Raw genomic sequence first — 23,615 nt, 5'->3', positions numbered from 1 at the left:
GCTGGGGGAGGGGTGAAGGGAGCCAGGAGCCCTTTCTGCCTGCCTGGGTCTTGCCGCCATCAACCTTGTGCAGCTGTCACCTCCTGAGAGTTTTGCCATCACCCAGTTTTCTTATGCTACTGGCTTATGCTCGTTGCATCCCCTAACTGCAGCCCCCAGAGGACCCTTTCCCTCCTGTGGCCTCTTCCTGGAGCCTCAGAAACTGGGAACCAGAGGAGCCCAGGGCTGGCTGCCCAGCCAGTCTCAGTCAATTCCAGCCCAGCTGTGCCCCTTTCCTGGGTTTCAGTCCAGGCCCTCCCCTGCCCCTGGGGGCTCCCTGATGCCAGAAAACTCTAGCAATAACAATGCTGTCAGCGTCCTCTCTGGCCAAGAAGGCAGTGGGCCAGCTCCTTCTCAGGCCTCAGGATGGCTTTGGGACAGACACCAGATCCTTTCTCCATGTGAGCTCCCCTTCTCCTCCCCTGACCCCAAGTTGGCAGCCCCCACTACTTTCCCAGGTCCTATGAGGGCCACCTCCATCATAACATCCTGCTTTCCCACCTGCTGTCTGCACTCATTGGGGATCCTGTGCCCCCTCTGATGTCCCCAGGACCCTCAGAATTTCCCCAGGGGCCAGTCAAATCACAAAGGGTAGACTTCTTGGTAAAAGAAAATAAGTAAACCAAGATGCACCCTACTAGGAAAATAGTCTTTAGTAGGCGGGAAGAGTCTGGAAAGTTGGAGGAATAAGATAAGCAGGAAGCTAGGGATTCTTTTTTCCCGGAGATGTCACACTGGCTAAGTGGAGGGAGGCATGAGCCAGTTGGGGACGGTAGCAGAGATGGGAGGGTGATGGAAATATTTTGGGGAAGCACTGATCATTTGGGCAGTCCTGGGTTTTTCCAGCTCTAGCGGGAAGTAGTCAAAGAGTCATCCTGGAAAAAAATAAACATAAGAATCTTTCCTCTCTTTTAGCTGCCCAAGGTGACGCCAGCCTTGGGGCCCCGCCCCGCCTTGGGGAGCTGTGGGTGACAGATCCCACCCTGGACTCACTGCGCCTCTCCTGGACAGTCCCCGAGGGCCACTTTGACTCCTTTGTTGTCCAGTTCAAGGACAGGGATGGGCCCCAAGTGGTGCCTGTGGAGGGCTATGAGCGCTCAGTCACCATCACCCCTCTGGACACTGGCCGCAAGTACAGATTCCTCCTTTATGGGCTCCTGGGCAAGAGGCGCCATGGCCCCCTCACTGCCGAAGGCACCACAGGTGAGAACATGCCCTGCAGGGCCAGGCTGTGCTCCTGGGACTCCCCCAGGGAAGGCATCAGCAACCTGCCAGGCCAGGGAAGCAGGTGGCCACTTGTGGTGGCTGCCATCACAGTTGTTATTCTCCTTGCACAATCCCATAGCACTGGCCCTATAGGACTCAGCTGTGGCAAAGCCCTGTCTGCAGACCTCTCAGTCCTGCCCTTTGAGTTCACCCAGGCCACCAGAAACACGCAGCTCTTTCCTTTCTGTCTCCATCTCAGAGATCCGGAGTGCTGTGGATGATGCTAAAGCAAAGCATCCCCTAAAGCCCCATCTTGGGGAGGAGCTACAGGTGACCAGCGTGACCCCAGACTCTGTGAGCCTCTCGTGGACAGTCCCTGAGGGCCAGTTTGACTCCTTTGTGGTCCAGTACAAGGACAGAGATGGGCAGCCGCAGGTGGTGCCTGTGGAGGGCAGCCTCAGGGAGGTCCGCATCCCGGGCCTGGACCCAAACCGCAGGTATAAGCTCCTGCTGTACGGACTGCACCAGGGCAAACGTGTGGGTCCCATCTCTGCCATCGCCATGACTGGTGAGTGAGGCTGTGGCCAGAGTATGCCGTCCCTCCTTCTGGCTTCAGCTCGCCTGGCCTGACCCAGCCAGGGGATTTCTGAGCTTCCCATTTCCCTTCTTTTAGGGGAAGGGATGAGGTTTATCGAGGCATAATTTACATACAATTCTGTGTGAACAATGAGTGTTGGTAAATGTCTAAGTCATGAAACCATTGCAACAACTGAGATATAAAACATTTCCATTGACCCAAGAAACCCATTTCCCCATGCCCCTTTGCAATCAGTTTTCCCGAACCCAGCCTCTGGCAGCCACTAACTGTTTTCTCTCCTTACAGTTTTGCCTTTGTAAGCATCTCTTTTAACAGAACGTACAATACATATTTTGTGCTTGGTTTCCAATCCCTTGGAAATTCATCCCCCTGTATCATAGTTGGTCCTTTTTATTGCTGAACTCTTGCCATCACGTCCTTCACTCTTTCCCTCGTTCTCTCTTCTTGGAGAGTCTTGCAATGACAGACCGGTCACCCATCTCTCCCTGTCTCTCTGAACCAGCCTCCAGAGAAGATATCGAAACTGAGGCCCTAGGTCCTCCAGGGCCTGAGCCCCGCCTAGGGGAGGTGACTGTGGAGGAAGCCACGCCAGACACCTTGCATCTCTCCTGGACAGTGATGGAGGGAGATTTTGACTCCTTTGAGGTCCAGTACACAGACAAAGATGGGCAGCTCCAAGTAGTAAAAATAGATGGTGACCGGAATGACATCATCCTTACTGGCCTGGAATCTGACCACAGATACCTGGTGACCCTGTATGGTTTCCATGGCCAGCAGCGTGTGGGTCCTGCCCACATTGAGGCCCTCACAGGTGAGCAAGGAGAGCTCTGCTACCTTCCAAATGGCTGTGAGAGCACAGTGGAGAGCAGTGTCCCCATGGTCATCCTGCCCCCCCCCCCTTCTCTGTCTCTCTCTCTCCTGTCTCTGTTCAGTCCCAAGGGAAGAGGAGGATGAACCTTCAGAACCTCCCATCAAGCCACAACTGGGGCAGCTGGCAGTGACAGACGCCACCCCCGACTCCCTGCACCTCTCCTGGACTGTCCCCGAGGGCCAGTTTGACCACTTCCTGGTCCAGTACAAGAACGGGGATGGGCAGCCCAAGGCTGTGAGGGTGCCAGGGAATGAGGACCAGGTCACCATCTCAGGCCTGGAGCCAGACCACAAGTACAAGATGAACCTGTATGGCTTCCACGGTGGCCAGCGCACGGGCCCCGTCTCTGCCTTTGGGGTGACGGGTGAGTGGACGGTGGAAGCCCCAGGGTGGGGTCAGCCAGGGAGGGGGGTCACCTCTCTCGGGTGATGGGTGAGTGGGGTGCAGGAAGTTCCTTAGCTGGAGGCTGAGCCATGGTGCCCTTTGTGCCTCCCCTTGGGGACCAAGGGGTCCTCCTGGGCAGAGAAGGGCCTCCATGAGCTGTGCTGGTGGCTCTCTAGGGTTCCCCACAGCTGATCCTGGAGACTCTCCTGCATGTTTTTGAGATGTCAGCTGAGCAAGCCCAGCCAGCCCCAAGCATGGGCTTCTCTGAACTGAATTTGGGGCCCCCAGACATGGTCACAGCTCTCCATTCTCCTAAGATCCAAGGACATATCCTGGGGATCCTGCCTCATCTTTTCTGTGTGTCTCCTTTTCAGCTGCAGAGGAAGAGACCCCAACCTCTACTGAGGTGGAGGAGACCCCCAGCCCCACAGAGCCTAGCACGGAGGCCCCAGAGTCCCCCGAGGAGCCCCTGCTGGGGGAGCTGACAGTGACAGGATCGTCCCCAGACTCGCTGAGCCTCTCATGGACCGTCCCCCAGGGCCACTTCGACTCCTTCACTGTCCAGTACAAGGACAGGGACGGGCGGCCCCAGGTGGTGCGTGTCGGGGGTGAGGAGAGTGAGGTCACCGTCGGGGGCCTGGAGCCGGGGCGCAAGTACAAGATGCACCTGTATGGCCTGCACAGGGGGCAGCGCTGGGGCCCCGTGTCCACTGTGGGCGTGACTGGTGAGTGAGGGTGAGAGCTGGGCTGGTGGGGAAGAAGGCCCTACAACACTTTCCCATTATTACCACCTGCGTGAAAACAAATACTCGACACAACACATCTTCTTCTGCACATCAGATGGCCCGAGGATCTTGGTAAAGGGCACGCTCAGATGGCGCAGGTTTGGGCTGGGGCCAGAGATTCTCATTCTAATGTGATGAGGATGCTGCTGGTCGCAGGACCACACTTTGAGTAGCAAAACTCCTCACTCACAACAAAGCAATTGGATGCTTTCCTAGAATTTTTTGGACAGAATTGTACTTGCATCCCTGATTTCTCCCAGAGGCTCAGCCTCTCTGTAGTTCACTGGCGGCTGGGGGGAGGGGGAGACAGAGGGTGTTCAGGATGCAGCATGCTGATGGAAGCACCTCCGGGCCCCATGGTTGGGGTATTACCAGACTTAGGATTCCCAAGGGCCAACAAGACTGGATGCCCTGAGCCAAGCACTGTGGGAGTTCCCTGGGGTAAGCCTGATCATGGCAGAGAGACAAGTTCTTATGGTGATGGGGCTCCCAAGCACAGGGAGACAGGCTGTGAGCCAGCAGTCAGGTAACAGGGGATATTTGTATGACAGGAAGCCCCAGGGCCAGGCCAGACTGGGGAGCATGCCTAAGCCAGCCTGCCTGCGGGTGTCCACGGGACAGCTGAGAACCGAAGTTGGGCAGAAGTTAGCTTGGTGACAGTGTTGGAGTCAGATCCACGTCACAACTGGTGCCAAGGACTGGAAACTAGTGGCCCATGAGAGAGACCAAGAGGGTTTTGTGTGAGATCCTCTGAGTTGGGGAGAGAGTCTTGAGTAGGGGTGGGCTGTAGGGACAGCTCAGAAGCCAGGGATTTCTCCCGAGGATAGAGAGTGTTGTTGCATAGTTAAGCTAAGGCTGACTGAAAGGCTCATCCTGGCCCCCTGTGAGGAACGGGTGGGACAGGGAGGCAGGGAGCCCAGTAAGGGACGTGGAGATTCAGGTGAGAGGCAACGGTGTTGGGGGAGTGCAGGTGAGGCAAGCCAGGCTGGTGGGGCTGCAGGTGTGGGGAGTGAGGAGACCCAGGAGGAACTTGAGAGTGAGTTGCACACTGTTGAGTCTCATGGCAGCTGGGGACAGGAACAGATCCAGGAAGATTCCAGGCTTCCAGTTGAGGAAGGGGGTTCTGAGCTGTTTGGGAGCACTCAACATGAGCTGAAGGGAGTGAGGTGCCAAGGAGACCCCAGTGGAGGGAGGCCCAGGGCACAGTGTGCAAGGGAGGTGGGTGCAGGAAAAACTGGGAGAGGTGGCGGGGTGTGGGTAGGGGTGGGTGAGGGCAGGGCGAGATGAGGGTAAGGGGCAGAGAAGGCCAACATTGAGGGACTGGGAAGAGTAGATGAGTTAGAGCCACTGTGGCCAGCGATGCTGTGTTCCTCATTATCTTATGTTTGTAATACACCTGCTTATACTCTGACCTGCCTGCCTGTCCTCACCTGTCCCTGTGTGTCTCTGTGCAGTTCCAGAATATGAAGCCATGACCACCCAAGCCCCGTCCACCATGGCCCTTGAGCCTCCCACAAAGCCACGGCTGGGGCAGCTGGCAGTGACAGACGCCACCCCCGACTCCCTGCACCTCTCCTGGACTGTCCCCGAGGGCCAGTTTGACCACTTCCTGGTCCAGTACAAGAACGGGGATGGGCAGCCCAAGGCGGTGAGGGTGCCAGGGAATGAGGACCAGGTCACCATCTCAGGCCTGGAGCCAGACCACAAGTACAAGATGAACCTGTATGGCTTCCACGGTGGCCAGCGCACGGGCCCCGTCTCTGCCTTTGGGGTGACGGGTGAGTGGACGGTGGAAGCCCCAGGGTGGGGTCAGCCAGGGAGGGGGGTCACCTCTCTCGGGTGATGGGTGAGTGGGGTGCAGGAAGTTCCTTAGCTGGAGGCTGAGCCATGGTGCCCTTTGTGCCTCCCCTTGGGGACCAAGGGGTCCTCCCGGGCAGAGAAGGGCCTCCATGAGCTATGCTGGTGTCTGTTCAGAGTTCCCCACTGCTGACCCTGGAAGCCCCCAAGCATGTTTTTGAGATGTCAGCTGAGCAAGCCCAGCCAGCCCCAAGCATGGGCTTCTCTGAACTGAATTTGGGGCCCCCAGACATGGTCACAGCTCTCCATTCTCCTAAGATCCAAGGACATATCCTGGGGATCCTGCCTCATCCTTTCTGTGTGTCTCCTTTTCAGCTGCAGAGGAAGAGACCCCAACCTCTGCTGAGGTGGAGGAGACCCCCAGCCCCACAGAGCCCAGCACGGAGGCCCCAGAGTCCCCCGAGGAGCCCCTGCTGGGGGAGCTGACAGTGACAGGATCGTCCCCAGACTCGCTGAGCCTCTCATGGACCGTCCCCCAGGGCCACTTCGACTCCTTCACTGTCCAGTACAAGGACAGGGACGGGCGGCCCCAGGTGGTGCGTGTCGGGGGTGAGGAGAGTGAGGTCACCGTCGGGGGCCTGGAGCCGGGGCGCAAGTACAAGATGCACCTGTATGGCCTGCACAGGGGGCAGCGCTGGGGCCCTGTGTCCACTGTGGGCGTGACTGGTGAGTGAGGGTTAAAGAGCCTCCTGGGTTGCGTCAGGTAAGGTTACATTGGTAGAGCTCTGAGGTGTCCTACACTGGAGAGCCAGGATCCTCAAACCCCACGTAACCCACCCTTTGTCTAGTAACATCTCAGGAAAGTGTGATGTGGTGTCTGGAGTGGAAGCCTTTGAGGCAGTGATACCTTGACCCATTTGTGGCTTTCTGCTCTGCCTGGGTACACTGGAAAGATCTTTTTTGCGTGTGTGGTTGAAACAAATTCCATGAAATACTAATTCATTCAGCAAATATTTACTATACACGACTCGAATTTACACACAAAAGAGAAAAAAATAGCAAACGAAATCCTATGTGTCCATTGCCATCCTAATGTTACCTCCTGGCCAGCCTGGCTCATCCCACTCTCTTTCTGCCCTCCTCCCACCAGAATATGTTCTTTATTAACAGCTTAATTGAGATATAATTTACATGCCATAAAATTCGCCTGTTTTAAGTATACAGTTTCATGATTTCTAGTATATTTACAGAGTTGTGCAACCATCAGCCCTATCTAATTTTAGAACTTTCCATCGGCCCATGAAGAAAACTGGTGTGCAGATGTGCAGATCCAGGCCACCATTAATTTACTTTCTATCTCTGTAGATTTGCCTTTTCTGAACTTAGACACGTGGTATCACCCAATATGTGTTCTTCTGTGTCCGGCCTCTTTCACTGAACGTGTTTTTGAGGTTCCATGTTGTAACCTGTAGGTGTACATCATTCCTTTTGTCCAAATAGTATTCCAGTGTATGGATATACTGTTGTAAGCTCATCCCAGACACTCTATACTTCATTGCTTCATATTTAAGTGTATTACTCTTTTCAAAAAGACTAAAAATAGAGGCACCTGGGTGGTTCAGTTGGTTGAGCCTCCAACCTCGGCTCAGCTCATGATCTCGCAGTCTGTGGGTTTGAGCCCCGTGTCAGGCTCTATGCTGACATCTCAGAGCCTGGAGCCTGCTTTGGATTCTGTGTTTCCCTCTCTCTCTGCCCCTCCCCTGCTCATGCTCTATCTCTCTCTCTCAAAAATAAATAAACATTAAAAATTTTTTTAAAGACTAAAATTTAAAAAAATGCTTAAAGACTAAAAATAGCCACACTATTATTTTTTCTTTAAAAATGAACATTCGTTAATATCATTATGTATGTAGGTAGTGTTAGTTTCCTGATTGTCTCATAAGTGTTGTTTTGCAATTTGTTGCTGGGATCAGGTCCAAAAACGGGAGGATACATTGCAATTGGGAGAATTGGAATTTTATATAGGGTGATCAGGATTGTCCCTGAAGAGGTGACATTTGAACAAAGAGTTAAAGGAAGTGTGGACATGAACCACGCAAGCATCTGGGGTCAGAACATTCATGCAAAGGGGATAGTCATTACAAAGGCCCTGAGCTAAGAGGCTTCCTACCAAGTTTGACAGACCATAAGGAGACCACAAGAAGTTTGATGATAAGCAGAAATGGGTCTCAAGTTAGGCTTACAGAGCTGGCCCACCTTCTGGTCTGAATCCAGGAGAGCCGAGGCCTCAACTACTTCTTCTAGCAATAGGAAAGCTTCTGTTTGCATCTATTCCCAGATCCTGAAGGGGAGCCCCCTGCCAACACCCTTCTGAAGCCACACTTGGGAGAGCTAGCAGTGACGGACGCCACCCCCGACTCCCTGCACCTCTCCTGGACTGTCCCCGAGGGCCAGTTTGACCACTTCCTGGTCCAGTACAAGAACGGGGATGGGCAGCCCAAGGCGGTGAGGGTGCCAGGGAATGAGGACCAGGTCACCATCTCAGGCCTGGAGCCAGACCACAAGTACAAGATGAATCTGTATGGCTTCCATGGTGGCCAGCGTGTGGGCCCCGTCTCCACTGTCGGCTTAACTGGTGAGTGTGCAACAGGACACTGGGCCCTGCCCTAGCTGGACTCAGTTTCTCTTTCACTGTTAGTATTCAGGTATTTTTGTCCCACTGTCCCTGAGACCGAGCCTCCCAAGCTCCTGAGAGTGGTTCTGCTAGTGTCTCTACTCCAAGTCTTTGGTGTTACCCAAACATCTCAGCCTTTACACACAGGCTTTTTTTTTTTTTTTAAGTGAACTCTATACTCAACATGTGACTCAAACTCATAGCCCCACGATCACAAGCTGCTCACTCTACTGACTGAGCCAGCCAGGCACCCCTACGTACAGGCTTTTTGGTCCTTGAAGAGGCAAGACATCAGGGAAATAACATAGACTCAGGCAGACCTGGGTTTGAAGCCTCAGCCTATTTGAGCTGTGTGATCCCAAGAGAGTCACTGAATGTCTCAGTGCCTCCTTTTCTTCATCTGTAATGAAAGAAGAGGAAGAAAATTAGTCTCTGAAAATTCTTAGAATGAACTCTCATAATTATGAGAATCCTGCCAGCATGGATGCTATTACTTCAATGGTGAGTATTAGTCAAATGTGCAACTTCACAAGGCACTTCGCTTCCTTCATTACTCACTAACAGGGCTGTGCGTTGCTTTTGTTAAGGTCCTTTGGAGCTATTACCCTTCAATGCTTAAGACCCAGGTTCCAAACAGAACAGATAGGAAACAAGATGCTTTTGCAATTCAACGATTAAGGAAGAATGAAGGGGCACCTGGGTGGCTCAGTCAGTTGAGCGTCCAGCTTTGGCTCAGGTCATGATCTCATAGTTTTTGAGTTCGAGCCCTGCGTCGGGCTCTGTGCTGATAGCTCAGAGCCTGGAGCCTGTTTCAGATTCTGTGTCTCCCTCTCTCTCTGCTCCTCCCCTGCTCGTGCTCTGTCTCTGTCCCTGTCTCTCTCTCTCTCTCAAAAATAAATAAACATTAAAAAAAAAATTTTTAAAAAGAGGAAGAATGAAACCCTATGCAGAACAGAAAAGACGAAAAATCTGAAGGCGTGATGGGTCATCTGTACCATAAATTACTGAGAGAGCTAATACAAGGTCCAAAACAACCCAATTGCAAAGATGATCACATGTGGTCTCATCTCTTTGGCCTCAACTGTGAAATCTAAATTCATCTCTAAAAATGCTCAGTAGGGGCACCTGGGTGGCTCAGTCAATTAAGCATCCGGCTTCAGCTGAGGTCATGATCTCTCGGTCCATGGGTTCAAGCCCCGTGTCAGGCTCTGTGCTGACAGCTCAGAGCCTGGAGCCTGCTTCGGATTCTGTGTCTCCCTCTCTCTCTCTGCCCCTCCCCCACTCATGCTCTGTCTCTCTCTCTCTCTCTCAAAAATGAATCAATGTTAAAAAAAATTAAAATGCTCAGAAGCCTTCTAAATCAAAGGAGGTATTAAAGGAAAATACTCACAAAGTAGAATTTCCAAACTTGAGTAGATGTACCTTCTGATGTGACTTATCTGCTATGCTTGGTGGTATTATAAAGCCTTAGTTCTGTCCCTATGCACAGATTTGCTCTGCAGCTCCCAAGGGTTCAATGCATGCACGTGTTGAGTATCATGGCAGTCCCAGCCTACCACCATGGTGTCACCACAAGAGTATGCTCTGTCTGTTGGTTACTGTACATTCAAACCAGGGAAATGATGTCTTAACTCTGGGGAGATAGCATCTAGGCTACAGGGCCTTGGTGTGCCTGGGAGAAATCCAATATATTTTATGAGAAGGGAACCCACAAGGTATTTCCACACAGTCTCTTTATCTCCTGATCCAGCCCCAGGAAAGGACCAAGAAATGCCAGCGCCAACAGACTCACCCACCATGACTCCCAAGCCTCCCATCAAGCCACGGCTGGGGCAGCTGGCAGTGACAGACGCCACCCCCGACTCCCTGCACCTCTCCTGGACTGTCCCCGAGGGCCAGTTTGACCACTTCCTGGTCCAGTACAAGAACGGGGATGGGCAGCCCAAGGCGGTGAGGGTGCCAGGGAATGAGGACCAGGTCACCATCTCAGGCCTGGAGCCAGACCACAAGTACAAGATGAACCTGTATGGCTTCCACGGTGGCCAGCGCACGGGCCCCGTCTCTGCCTTTGGGGTGACGGGTGAGTGGACGGTGGAAGCCCCAGGGTGGGGTCAGCCAGGGAGGGGGTCACCTCTCTCGGGTGATGGGTGGGTGGGGTGCAGGAGGTCCCTTAGCTGGAGGCTGAGCCATGGTGCCCTTTGTGCCTCCCCTTGGGGACCAAGGGGTCCTCCCGGGCAGAGAAGGGCCTCCATGAGCTATGCTGGTGTCTGTTCAGAGTTCCCCACTGCTGACCCTGGAAGCCCCCAAGCATGTTTTTGAGATGTCAGCTGAGCAAGCCCAGCCAGCCCCAAGCATGGGCTTCTCTGAACTGAATTTGGGGCCCCCAGACATGGTCACAGCTCTCCATTCTCCTAAGATCCAAGGACATCTCTTGGGGATCCTGCCTCATCCTCTCTGTGTGTCTCCTTTTCAGCTGCAGAGGAAGAGACCCCAACCTCTGCTGAGGTGGAGGAGACCCCCAGCCCCACAGAGCCCAGCACGGAGGCCCCAGAGTCCCCCGAGGAGCCCCTGCTGGGGGAGCTGACAGTGACAGGATCGTCCCCAGACTCGCTGAGCCTCTCATGGACCGTCCCCCAGGGCCACTTCGACTCCTTCACTGTCCAGTACAAGGACAGGGACGGGCGGCCCCAGGTGGTGCGTGTCAGGGGTGAGGAGAGTGAGGTCACCGTCGGGGGCCTGGAGCCGGGGCGCAAGTACAAGATGCACCTGTATGGCCTGCACAGGGGGCAGCGCTGGGGCCCCGTGTCCACTGTGGGCCTGACCGGTGAGTGATGGGGCAGGGATCAGAGGTTTTCAGGGAGAGCTACCTTTTCTCATCAGTAACCTGGATGAGTCTTCTGCTCTTTTGCTAGTCCTTAAGGATCCAGGCCTTGGCCCCCATTCATGCCTTTCCTCCATGGTCTGTGGCCTGTGGTTAGTAGCGTGGCATTTGCTGACATGAAGCTTCATCGTACACACCAGCATGACCTCCTTCTGATGGTCAGCCCCTGGGCTGCTAAGAAGTGTGTCAGGCACAGGCCAAGCACGCGTACACACATGCGTGTACAGGTGCATTTGCACATGCACACACGCAAGCATGCACACACACACAAGAAAGAAAGAAACACGACAGCATCCAATCACATTGGGACAATTAAGTAATTAGGCAACATCTAGAAGATGAGCTTTTATGCCATCACTGAAATGTTTTGACATAAGACAGTTACTTGATAATATTACATTGAAAAAGGAGCCCCCAGGTTTTGTAAGGATGCTAATCACAGCCACTGGAAAATAACATGGCATGGCAAGAAAACTGGAAAGAAACACGTCTCACAAGATGCATGTTTTGTGGGGCAGGATAGAATGTTCCAGCCCTTTTCTTGCTTTATTCTATTCTGTGTTGCCCAATTTTGTTAAATAATGAGTATTTCTTTTATAGTCAGAGAATATTTCCTTTAAACATAATATCTTCTCCTTCCTTGTGCTCTTTCCGTCTCTTCCCCATCACTCTCACACTTCTTTCATTCCTAATTTTGAAAAAGTTATTTCTAATGTAAGAAACTAGGGGGGCAAATCACAAGGTGAATTAAATTCTAAAAGGGCAGTCAGGGTGGCTTTTCTAAATCAGTGTTAGCCCAATGCTGATGCTTGGTGAGAGCCCTTCACAGAGATCATCTGCCTGCGCCAGAGGCCGTCGTGTGAAGGCCTCTCCGTGGGCGTAGGGCTCACCACCTTTATGACACCCAGTGAGCGGCTCTGGGAGGTTCACTATCCTCTCCTGAACATACTCCAGACAAAGGAGCGATTTCACACAGCCTCTCTGACTCCTGGGGATAGGCCTCTTTCTCTATGTGCCTTCTTAGGAGTGTAGCAGGACGGGGAGAACGGGAATGATCAGAAAGTGGACATGATAACAGCTCCCGCCCTAAAGGAATGTGTTACTTTTGATCCACTGGTCAATTTTGTTGCCCTCTGTCACAGAAAATCACAAGCATACACAAAGTAAGGAGGACAGTGTAAGGGACCCACGGCCCACCCCCCACACCCACTATCCGATGATGAATTTTTATAGTCCAGGGTTTCTTTCTAAGTCTACATTATTCTGGTGAAATAATATCAACATTATAGAATATGTTGGTATGGAATAGGGAAAAATAGGGAAAAAACTCTCTCATGAGAACACCTTTTGACCCAATAATTGCCATTAATAACAATATCAATAACACGTCCTCTCTCTGCATTTCCCATACAGCGCATGTTTTCACATTACAGAGTGGTCATAAGATTCTTGGCTCATCCTTTGTTTTTGTACATCGGTTATATCGTGAGCATTATTTTGCGGCTGCACAACCTGAATTAATCATCATTTTAATGGTTATTTGATGCTTCATGGTAAAAGCGCCACAACAAAGTTAATCATCTGTGGGCCATTTGGGTACCTGACACATCTTGTTGTTATGAATAATCCCGTAATGGACCCCCATGACACAACTTTTTCCTGCTTTTTCATAATTTTCTTAGGATCGCTGCCCAGAAATGGGATTATTGGGTCAAAGTAAATGAGAATTATTTTGGCTCCTGGCACATGTCTGAATGACCTTCTGAATGTTTATGGTGCCTGCCAGTCCGTGTGTGACGGGAATTGGGAGCCCTTCTCAGCACTCTCCATCAACGAGTTACTAGCTGGCTAATCCAAAGGCTCTCCAGCCTCTACTCCACGGCTGGAGGAGTTATCACTGGATGCATTTTGTTGTCCTAATTGGCATCAGCAGCAGAGAAGCTGACAACTAAGCCCCATTCCCCTGTCTTCTCTCAGCCCCCCAGGAGGTTGTGGAGGAGACACCCAGCCCCACAGAGCCCAGCACGGAGGCCCCAGAGTCCCCCGAGGAGCCCCTGCTGGGGGAGCTGACAGTGACAGGATCGTCCCCAGACTCGCTGAGCCTCTCATGGACCGTCCCCCAGGGCCACTTCGACTCCTTCACTGTCCAGTACAAGGACAGGGACGGGCGGCCCCAGGTGGTGCGTGTCGGGGGTGAGGACAGTGAGGTCACCGTCGGGGGCCTGGAGCCAGGGCGCAAGTACAAGATGCACCTGTATGGTCTGCACAGGGGGCAGCGCTGGGGCCCCGTGTCCACTGTGGGCGTGACTGGTGAGTGAGGGTGAGAGCTGGGCTGGTGGGGAAGAAGGCCCTACAACGCTTTCCCATTATTACCACCTGCATGAAAACAAATACTCGACACAACACATCTTCTTCTGCACATCAGATGGCCCGAGGATCTTGGTAAAGGGCACGCTCAGATGGCGCAGGTTTGGGCTGGGGCCAGAGATTCTCATTCTAATGTGATGAGGATGCTGCTGGTCGCAGGACCACACTTTGAGTAGCAAAACTCCTCACTCACAACAAAGCAATTGGATGCTTTCCTAGAATTTTTTGGACAGAATTGTACTTGCATCCCTGATTTCTCCCAGAGGCTCAGCCTCTCTGTAGTTCACTGGCGGCTGGGGGGAGGGGGAGACAGAGGGTGTTCAGGATGCAGCATGCTGATGGAAGCACCTCCGGGCCCCATGGTTGGGGTATTACCAGACTTAGGATTCCCAAGGGCCAACAAGACTGGATGCCCTGAGCCAAGCACTGTGGGAGTTCCCTGGGGTAAGCCTGATCATGGCAGAGAGACAAGTTCTTATGGTGATGGGGCTCCCAAGCACAGGGAGACAGGCTGTGAGCCAGCAGTCAGGTAACAGGGGATATTTGTATGACAGGAAGCCCCAGGGCCAGGCCAGACTGGGGAGCATGCCTAAGCCAGCCTGCCTGCGGGTGTCCACGGGACAGCTGAGAACCGAAGTTGGGCAGAAGTTAGCTTGGTGACAGTGTTGGAGTCAGATCCACGTCACAACTGGTGCCAAGGACTGGAAACTAGTGGCCCATGAGAGAGACCAAGAGGGTTTTGTGTGAGATCCTCTGAGTTGGGGAGAGAGTCTTGAGTAGGGGTGGGCTGTAGGGACAGCTCAGAAGCCAGGGATTTCTCCCGAGGATAGAGAGTGTTGTTGCATAGTTAAGCTAAGGCTGACTGAAAGGCTCATCCTGGCCCCCTGTGAGGAACGGGTGGGACAGGGAGGCAGGGAGCCCAGTAGGGACGTGGAGATTCAGGTGAGAGGCAACGGTGTTGGGGGAGTGCAGGTGAGGCAAGCCAGGCTGGTGGGGCTGCAGGTGTGGGGAGTGAGGAGACCCAGGAGGAACTTGAGAGTGAGTTGCACACTGTTGAGTCTCATGGCAGCTGGGGACAGGAACAGATCCAGGAAGATTCCAGGCTTCCAGTTGAGGAAGGGGGTTCTGAGCTGTTTGGGAGCACTCAACATGAGCTGAAGGGAGTGAGGTGCCAAGGAGACCCCAGTGGAGGGAGGCCCAGGGCACAGTGTGCAAGGGAGGTGGGTGCAGGAAAAACTGGGAGAGGTGGCGGGGTGTGGGTAGGGGTGGGTGAGGGCAGGGCGAGATGAGGGTAAGGGGCAGAGAAGGCCAACATTGAGGGACTGGGAAGAGTAGATGAGTTAGAGCCACTGTGGCCAGCGATGCTGTGTTCCTCATTATCTTATGTTTGTAATACACCTGCTTATACTCTGACCTGCCTGCCTGTCCTCACCTGTCCCTGTGTGTCTCTGTGCAGCTCCAGAATATGAAGCCATGACCACCCAAGCCCCGTCCACCATGGCCCTTGAGCCTCCCACAAAGCCACGGCTGGGGCAGCTGGCAGTGACAGACGCCACCCCCGACTCCCTGCACCTCTCCTGGACTGTCCCCGAGGGCCAGTTTGACCACTTCCTGGTCCAGTACAAGAACGGGGATGGGCAGCCCAAGGCGGTGAGGGTGCCAGGGAATGAGGACCAGGTCACCATCTCAGGCCTGGAGCCAGACCACAAGTACAAGATGAACCTGTATGGCTTCCACGGTGGCCAGCGCACGGGCCCCGTCTCTGCCTTTGGGGTGACGGGTGAGTGGACGGTGGAAGCCCCAGGGTGGGGTCAGCCAGGGAGGGGGGTCACCTCTCTCGGGTGATGGGTGAGTGGGGTGCAGGAGGTCCCTTAGCTGGAGGCTGAGCCATGGTGCCCTTTGTGCCTCCCCTTGGGGACCAAGGGGTCCTCCCGGGCAGAGAAGGGCCTCCATGAGCTATGCTGGTGTCTGTTCAGAGTTCCCCACTGCTGACCCTGGAAGCCCCCAAGCATGTTTTTGAGATGTCAGCTGAGCAAGCCCAGCCAGCCCCAAGCATGGGCTTCTCTGAACTGAATTTGGGGCCCCCAGACATGGTCACAGCTCTCCATTCTCCTAAGATCCAAGGACATATCCTGGGGATCCTGCCTCATCCTTTCTGTGTGTCTCCTTTTCAGCTGCAGAGGAAGAGACCCCAACCTCTGCTGAGGTGGAGGAGACCCCCAGCCCCACAGAGCCCAGCACGGAGGCCCCAGAGTCCCCCGAGGAGCCCCTGCTGGGGGAGCTGACAGTGACAGGATCGTCCCCAGACTCGCTGAGCCTCTCATGGACCGTCCCCCAGGGCCACTTCGACTCCTTCACTGTCCAGTACAAGGACAGGGACGGGCGGCCCCAGGTGGTGCGTGTCGGGGGTGAGGAGAGTGAGGTCACCGTCGGGGGCCTGGAGCCGGGGCGCAAGTACAAGATGCACCTGTATGGCCTGCACAGGGGGCAGCGCTGGGGCCCCGTGTCCACCGTGGGTGTGACTGGTGAGTGAGAGCTGGGGCCTTTCTTTGCTCTCTTGATTTCTCCCTTTAGAGATCATCACGCCTCACAAATGGTCCTTTAGGCCCCTCTCTTTCCTCATATGGTGCTGGTGATCCTGCCTCATGCTTTCATTGAATGAGGATGATAGAGACTGTGTTTAGAGTCAGTAGGCATGTACCCTGTGCCTTATAAGTTTTACCTCTACGTTCCCTGATAGGGAACCTCAGACTTGCTTAGTTTTTCCTGTATGGCTTCCTCAAGCTCCCTGGCTGCGTGTTTTAGTGACTCAGAATGTGGCTGCAGAACCAGGGTCTCTGGGTTTGAATCCCACTCTGAACGTATTAATTGTGTGAATTCACAAACATTTCTTAACTCCTCTGTGCTGCAGAGCCACACAAAATTGGCATGATAATGATATTGGCACCCACGTTGTGTGAGGCTACTCTGTGAGCTGCTAATAGCAATGCCTGGGACACATTAAGCACTCTAGAAGTACCCGCTACAAAACATTCATTTCATAGCCTGAGCAAGGCAGTCCCTCTCTCTCTTTTGAAGGGTCCCGCCAGTGACCCCTCAGCCTCCTCTGCTCTGTTCCAGCCTCCCAGCCCACAGAGCCCCCTGTGGCACCCCGCCTAGGGGAGCTGGCCGTGGTAGCCGTGACCTCTGACACAGTGCACCTCTCATGGACCGTGGCCCAGGGCGTCTTCGACTCCTTCCTGGTCCAGTACAAGGATGTGCAGGGGCGGCCCCAGGCAGTGCCTGTGGGTGGACACCTGCGTGAGATCACCATTCCGGGTCTGGCCCCCGGCCGGAAGTACAAGTTCCTACTCTTTGGACTCCAGGATGAGAAGCGGCATGGCCCGATAGCTGCAGATGCAAAGACCCGTAAGTGAAGGCTGGAGGCCACCTTCAGCACTGGAGCCTTCCCAGTGTCCTTCGCCCCCTTGTGGCGACCGTTAGAGTTCCTTGTTTCCGTGCTCCGCGCTCCAGACCTATTTATTTACTGAGTCCAGTGAAATCCATGTGCAGGGCTCCCCGCTTAGCCTTCATTCTCATCCTTCTCCCTACTTTTCCTACATCCCGAGGGACACTGCTTTCTTCCTCGGCTCATCTTTTATTCCTACTCCTCTGCCGCCCCACTTCCTAACATGTGGCCTAGCCATTCCCTCTAGCTCCTGGAACCAGCTCCCACAGCCCTAGCACCCTGAGGAAGCTCTGTCTGCTCTGTCACCATTTCTGTCACTCTCCCATACACCTCTCTCTCTTTTCCAGCCCCAGACACAAAACCTCCCCGCCTGGGGGAGCTGACAGTGACAGACCTGACCCCGGACTCTGTGAGCCTCTCATGGACAGTCCCTGAGGATGAATTTGACTCCTTCGTGGTCCAGTACAAGGACAGGGACGGGCAGCTCCAGGTGGTGCCTGTGGCCTCAGACCAGCGTGAGGTCACCATCTCGGGCCTGGAGCCCAGTAGGAAATACAAGTTCCTGCTCTATGGGCTGGCCGGTAGGAAGCGGCTGGGCCCCATCTCTGCTGATGGCACCACAGGTGAGTCCCAGCCCTGTACCCCAACTTTTCTAGAGCTGCCTCCTCTCCAAGCCCCCAGAGCTGCCCCGAACCCCTGCCTCTCCATGCAGTTTAATTCTCCTGCCTTCAGCCTTTATAACACCAAAAGCAAACATTTACTGAGTCCCTGTCACATGCTAGACACTATTCTGAGTATTTTATATGCATTATTTCCTTCATTCACCGACCGCTGATGTAATAAAGAAAATCCAGTCTTTGGAGCCAAGCAGACCTGTGTTCAAATTCCAACTGCCAGCTTTGTGGTCATTGGCAAGCCACTTCTTTCCCTTGAACCTGAGTTTCTGCACCTGCATAATACTTATGAATAATAATACCTATTGGCACTTAATAAATGATCACATCCTCCTCCCTGTGTCCCAATGGAAGCAAGAAGTGGAAAATATGGAAGGATTTGGCTGCAAAAAGACTATGGAAAAAATCTGCTGTCATTGTGCCCATTACTCAGCCCCCTGAGGAAGGGTGGAGGTGGGTCACTGACCCTTACCCCACTCCCAGGACCATGAGTCACCCTGGCCAGACAGGGATGGGGCACATGGTCACTTGGGGCCTGGGACAATCAGACTGCATAATTCTCTTCCCCAAACCCTCACTATGGGGAGTGACTACAGTCTTCTCCTCTGACCCCGTCATCCAATACCCATCCCCACCTGGGCAGGTCTCTTCTGTGTTCTGCTCTGCCCTTTGTTCTCCCAGTGTTGCCCCACCCGGCTGCCCTGGCCCAGTGGTGTTAGTGCAGGGCTGGGGAAGTGGGCAGAAGGACGGCCCAGGCTGCTTGCAAGAGAGGGGGACGTCCTGGCCAAGCTCTGGCTGCCCAGCCCAGCCCAGCCCTTAGTATTTAGGGGTGTCTCCCTGACAACCCAGACACCCTCTGGGAGCTTTTGTCAGCTCCAGCCACATCCCTGCTGAAGGGGTTAGGAGCCAGGGGGAAACTGAGGCCCTTCTCTACACCCCCAGGCACCCTACCTCACAAGGTGATCTTTTATGCATTTACAGCACCCTGATCACGCCGAGGAGGGAGTGGGCGCAGGAAGGAGTTTGCTCAGTGGCCTCCAGAGGAGAGATCAAGCTGCTCGCTCTCCTTCCTTTGGGCAGACTGCAGCCACACTGCAGGGACCCTTTCCTAGACCCTCATGTGCCCCCGAAGTTTCCAGGGCTGGGGTAAAGGCAGCTCTTGACCAAGAGTTTCTCCTCCCACTCTCCACAGCTCCCCTGCAGAAGGAGCAGCAGCGCCCGCCCCGCCTGGGGGAGCTGACAGTGACAGATGAGACCCCAGACTCCCTGCGCCTCTCATGGACAGTGGCCCAGGGCCTCTTTGATTCCTTTGTGGTCCAGTACAGGGACACAGCTGGGCAGCCCCGGGCAGTGCCTGTGGCCGAAGACCAGCGGGAAGTCACCATAGAGGGCCTGGAGCCTGGCAGGAAATACAAGTTTCTGCTCTATGGGATCCACGGAGGACAGCGCCTGGGCCCCATCTCCGTCCTGGGAGTGACAGGTGAGCAGGAGGACCTGGGGCATAAGGAGGCCTGCCAAGGGTTCTGGAGGAACGGAAATGCAGTGGGGCCAGCTCTGATGGTAACCAAGGAGCCCATCAAAAGCTGGAACCAGGGCAGGCGTGAGGAAAGGCCCTGGCAGCGGTCCCCAGCGTCCAGGCCCCCACCCTGCTCAGCGCCGCCAGCTGTGCCCCATCACTCTATTGAGGCAGCTCTTTCCTCCCCACAGGGTGGCCTTGCCAGATAGGGGCAGACCCCTCCTGTGGGTGAGTCAGGAGCACTTTTTGTCAAATGGAAAATAACTGGAACAGAAAGTAGGCAAGGGGCATAGCAACCCGTAGAAGTGGCTGCCATGATGGAGCAGGCTCCTCCTCGGGAGTTACTAACACCCAGCTCAGGTCAGCGGGACGGGGCACTTGGGCCCAACCTGGAGGGCGTGATTTGCCTTTCTGGCTCACCAGCCAGCTCCTTCCTCAGCTTTTCTCAGGAGGACCATGTGCCCCGAGCTCGGGGAGTGAGCAGCTATTCCCACCGCAGACCATCAGCCTAGGCACCCAGGGAGGGTGGGGAGGGAGCAGGCTGTGCAGATATCTTGAGGCATAAGAAGACACAAAGGTAGAAAAGGGGAAGCAAGCCCCTGATTCAGACACAGCAAGGGAGCCAACAGAGGGTAATGGGGCCACAGTGCTGACTCAGAGAGGCCCAGGGGTGGCAGGGAAATGACAGAGTCAAGAGAAGGAAGATGCCAGAAGAGCCTCAGTCACCCCTGCTCAGCATCTCCCCTCGCCTTCTTCCACACAGCCCCAGAAGAGGACACGCCAGCCCCCTGGCGCCCAGCCACAGAGGCCCCCGAGCACCCTGAAGGGCCCCAGCTAAGGACACTGGCAGTGAGCGACATAACCCCAGACTCCCTGCACCTCTCGTGGAGTGTGGCTCAGGGCCCCTTTGACTCCTTCGTGGTCCAGTATCAGGACACGGATGGGCAGCCCCAGGCCTTGCTCGTGGATGGCAACCAGAACAAGGTCCTAGTGTCGGGCCTGGAGCCCAGCACCTCCTACAGGTTCTTCCTCTATGGCCTCCATGAAGGGAAGCGCCTGGGGCCCATCTCAGCTGAGGGCACCACAGGTACTGGAGGTTGAGGGCCCTGTATCTAGGCCTCCCCACCTCTAGTCTGGGACTGAAAGGGCTAAAGGGGGTGCCCAGAGGTGGTGACACGTAAGCAGGGTACTATAGAGGGAGGAAGGCGTGCACTAGCAGTCCTTGGCTCTATACACGCGTGCTCACTGTGGGTCCCACCTGTCAGTGCCAGCCCCGCATTAGCTCCATTTCGCAGATGGGAAGTGGGAGGCCGTGGTGGGGTGGTAGAAGAGACCTGCCCCAGGCCACCGAGGTGGTGTGCTTCTGTCTCCCACCCACTCTGTGCAGGGTCTGCTCCTGCCGGCCAGACCCCAGGGGAGCCAGGGCCCCGCCTGTCCCAGCTGTCGGTGACTGATGTGACCACCAGTTCGCTGCGGCTCAACTGGGAGGCCCCATCTGGGGCCTTTGACTCCTTCCTGCTCCGCTTTGGGGTCCCATCACCAAGCACTCTGGAGCCCCACCTGCGTCCCCTGCTGCAGAGGGAGCTGATGGTACCAGGGACACGGCGCTCAGCGGTGCTACGGGACCTGCGTCCAGGGACCCTATACACCCTTACGTTGTATGGGCTGCGTGGGCCCCACAAGGCCGACAGCATCCAGGGCACGGCCCGCACCCTCAGCCCAGGTAAGGCCCCCACGTTGGGCACGTTCGCGTGCTGCCCCAAAGTGTGGGGTGGGGGGTCTTTGTACTTTGTAGGGTGGGACCTAGTGCCTCAGCCAGAGGGAAGGTCAGTGAGTGGTGGAAGGCTTGGAGGAATCTACAGAGACTTCCTCTTCTAGATCGAGAGGAAAGGGGTGGTGGTGAGCAAGTCTGGAGCCACTGGGGCCTTGGAAGAAGGGGTGCGGATCCTGGGGCCAGAGGCCCCCTGCCCCGTGCCCTCACCGCCACTCCTTGGCACCCACCCCCCTCAGTTCTGGAAAGCCCCCGTGACCTTCAATTCAGCGAAATCAGGGAAACTTCGGCCCTGGTCAGCTGGACGCCTCCACCATCCAGAGTGGACAGTTTCAAAGTTTCCTACCAGCTGGCAGACGGAGGTGACACCCTTTTGCCATGTCCTCACCTGCCCTCATTTCTCCTGCTCCCTGCACTCTAACAACCCTGCAGCCCTTCCTTGATTCCCTGGGCAAACTCCCAAGCCCGACATGTTTGCAGGGGAGCCACAGAGCGTGCAGGTGGATGGCCGAGCCCGGACCCAGAAACTCAAGGGGCTGATCCCAGGCTCTCACTACGAGGTGACGGTGGTCTCCGTCCGTGGCTTTGAGGAGAGCGAGCCACTCACAGGCTTCCTCACCACAGGTAGGATGGACTGGGACCCGGGCGGGAGGTAGGGGGAGAATGAAGGGGGAGGGAAAAGGGGGTGAGGCCAGCAGGGCTTGGGAAGGTGAGGGGTGGGGAGAGGAGCAGGGGACAGCTCTGAGCCCCCTCCCTTCTCCCAGTTCCTGACGGCCCCACCCAGCTTCGTGCGCTGAACTTGACGGAGGGATCCGCTCTGCTGCACTGGCAGCCCCCCCAGACCCCTGTGGACACATATGACGTCCGTGTCACAGCCCCAGGGGGTGAGCGAGGCTGAGGCCTCTGGAGAAGACTCGCTGAGGGTGGGGAGAGGGGCTCTGGCAGGGCACGAAGGGGACAGATGCTGATGCTCACCCCCACTCCCAGCCCCCCCACTGCAGGGCTCAACCCCTGGCAGTGCTGTGGACTACCCTCTGGGTGGCCTTGTGCTCCACACCAACTACACGGCGACGGTACGGGGTCTTCGGGGCCCCAACTTCACCTCCCCGGCCAGCATCACCTTCACCACAGGTACGGCCTGTGAGGTGTGCGCGACAGGGGGAGGGAAGGTCCAGGGGAGCTAGGATGGGCCTTGTCTCCATCTTCTGTTCCCACCTTCCCCTCCCAGGGTTGGAGGCCCCCCAAGACTTGGAGGCCAAGGAAGTGACCCCCCGCACGGCCCTGCTCACTTGGACTGAGCCCCAAGTCCCGCCGACTAGCTACCTGCTCAGTTTCAACACCCCTGGTGGACAGACCCAGGTGCCCCCACCCGCCCCTCACTGGCCGACTCCCCTCCCGGGCCCCCCTCCAGGAGGTACTGCCCCCTCCTCTGCTTCTCCCAGTGGGGCTCCACCTCCCTCTCCCCTGACCTGCTCCCTGTGTGTCCCACAGGAGATCCTGCTCCCAGGAGGGGTCACCTCTCACCAGCTCCTGGGCCTCTTTCCCTCCACCCCGTACAGCGTGTGGCTCCGAGCTATGTGGGGCGAGAGCCTCACACCGCCTGTGTCCACCTCCTTCACCACCGGTATTTGGGCACTGGGACCTAAGGTCAGGGGCTGAGCAGGCAGCAGGGGTCTAGGGTTTGGGAAGAGGACTCGGCCCCTCATTCTCCTCTTCTCAGGTGGACTCCGGATTCCCTTCCCTCGGGACTGTGGGGAAGAGATGCAGAACGGAGCCAGCACCTCAAGGGCCACCACCATCTTCCTCAATGGCAACCGCGAGCGGCCCCTGAATGTGTTTTGTGACATGGAGACCGACGGGGGCGGCTGGCTGGTGGGTGGCAGACGGGCCCCTGAGGCTCTGCACGGGGCGGGGGCTGCTGAGTCAGGAGCCTTCGGCTGACGGTGCCTCCACCTGCTTCCCTGCTTCCCAGGTGTTCCAGCGCCGCATGGACGGACAGACCGACTTCTGGAGGGACTGGGAGGACTATGCCCATGGCTTTGGGAACATCTCTGGGGAGTTCTGGCTGGGTCAGTGCCTCACAGGGATTGGGGACCGGGGAAGGGGTGGAGGCCCTGTGGGCACCAGAACCCTGATGAGAGCACTCTCCCTACCCCCAGGCAACGAGGCCTTGCACAGCCTGACAAAAGCCGGCGACTACTCCATGCGCGTGGACCTGCGGGCTGGGGACGAGGCTGTGTTTGCGCAGTACGACTCTTTCCGAGTAGACTCTGCTCCCGAGTACTACCGCCTCCATCTGGAGGGCTACCATGGCACAGCAGGTGAGGGGTGGGCCTGGGGGCCGCGGAAGGTGGGGCAGGGGGAGGGGAGGCCCTCACTGCTCCTTCTACACCTGTGCAGGGGACTCCATGAGCTACCACAGCGGCAGTGTCTTTTCTGCCCGTGATCGAGACCCCAACAACTTGCTCATCTCCTGCGCCGTCTCGTACCGCGGCGCCTGGTGGTACAGGAACTGCCACTATGCCAACCTCAACGGGCTCTATGGGAGCACAGTGGACCACCAGGTGAGGGGCCTGGGAGGCAGCCCAGAGCGGGGAGTGGGTT

General features: G+C 55.8%; 1 protein-coding gene across 11 annotated transcripts in view; it reads left to right on the top strand.

Moving 5' to 3' along the window:
• TNXB (tenascin XB) overlaps window positions 1–23,615 on the top strand; it is a 57,657-nt gene that overhangs the window by 33,421 nt on the left and 621 nt on the right. For 3 of the 11 annotated variants that reach the window (XM_078446753.2, XM_078446748.2, XM_078446746.2), the window contains 28 exons: window positions 955–1,242; window positions 1,505–1,813; window positions 2,346–2,654; window positions 2,776–3,078; window positions 3,473–3,823; window positions 5,338–5,661; window positions 6,056–6,406; window positions 8,019–8,315; window positions 10,084–10,434; window positions 10,828–11,178; window positions 13,213–13,545; window positions 15,059–15,382; window positions 15,777–16,127; window positions 16,723–17,010; window positions 17,398–17,673; window positions 18,917–19,204; window positions 20,004–20,327; window positions 20,628–20,963; window positions 21,251–21,373; window positions 21,492–21,635; window positions 21,776–21,895; window positions 21,999–22,142; window positions 22,240–22,370; window positions 22,503–22,635; window positions 22,732–22,883; window positions 22,984–23,080; window positions 23,171–23,332; window positions 23,412–23,575. In XM_078446753.2, coding sequence (XP_078302879.2) covers window positions 955–1,242; window positions 1,505–1,813; window positions 2,346–2,654; window positions 2,776–3,078; window positions 3,473–3,823; window positions 5,338–5,661; window positions 6,056–6,406; window positions 8,019–8,315; window positions 10,084–10,434; window positions 10,828–11,178; window positions 13,213–13,545; window positions 15,059–15,382; window positions 15,777–16,127; window positions 16,723–17,010; window positions 17,398–17,673; window positions 18,917–19,204; window positions 20,004–20,327; window positions 20,628–20,963; window positions 21,251–21,373; window positions 21,492–21,635; window positions 21,776–21,895; window positions 21,999–22,142; window positions 22,240–22,370; window positions 22,503–22,635; window positions 22,732–22,883; window positions 22,984–23,080; window positions 23,171–23,332; window positions 23,412–23,575 — 7,124 coding nt within the window. The remainder of the gene's footprint in view (window positions 1–954; window positions 1,243–1,504; window positions 1,814–2,345; window positions 2,655–2,775; window positions 3,079–3,472; window positions 3,824–5,337; window positions 5,662–6,055; window positions 6,407–8,018; window positions 8,316–10,083; window positions 10,435–10,827; window positions 11,179–13,212; window positions 13,546–15,058; window positions 15,383–15,776; window positions 16,128–16,722; window positions 17,011–17,397; window positions 17,674–18,916; window positions 19,205–20,003; window positions 20,328–20,627; window positions 20,964–21,250; window positions 21,374–21,491; window positions 21,636–21,775; window positions 21,896–21,998; window positions 22,143–22,239; window positions 22,371–22,502; window positions 22,636–22,731; window positions 22,884–22,983; window positions 23,081–23,170; window positions 23,333–23,411; window positions 23,576–23,615) is intronic. The other 8 variants (XM_078446747.2, XM_078446756.2, XM_078446750.2 and 5 more) reach the window with 7 other exon arrangements.

Source organism: Panthera onca, chromosome B2 (assembly GCF_046562875.1).
Source record: "Panthera onca isolate mPanOnc1 chromosome B2, mPanOnc1 haplotype 2, whole genome shotgun sequence".
NCBI lineage: Eukaryota > Metazoa > Chordata > Mammalia > Carnivora > Felidae > Panthera > Panthera onca.
This window is presented reverse-complemented; position numbering and strand designations above follow the sequence as displayed.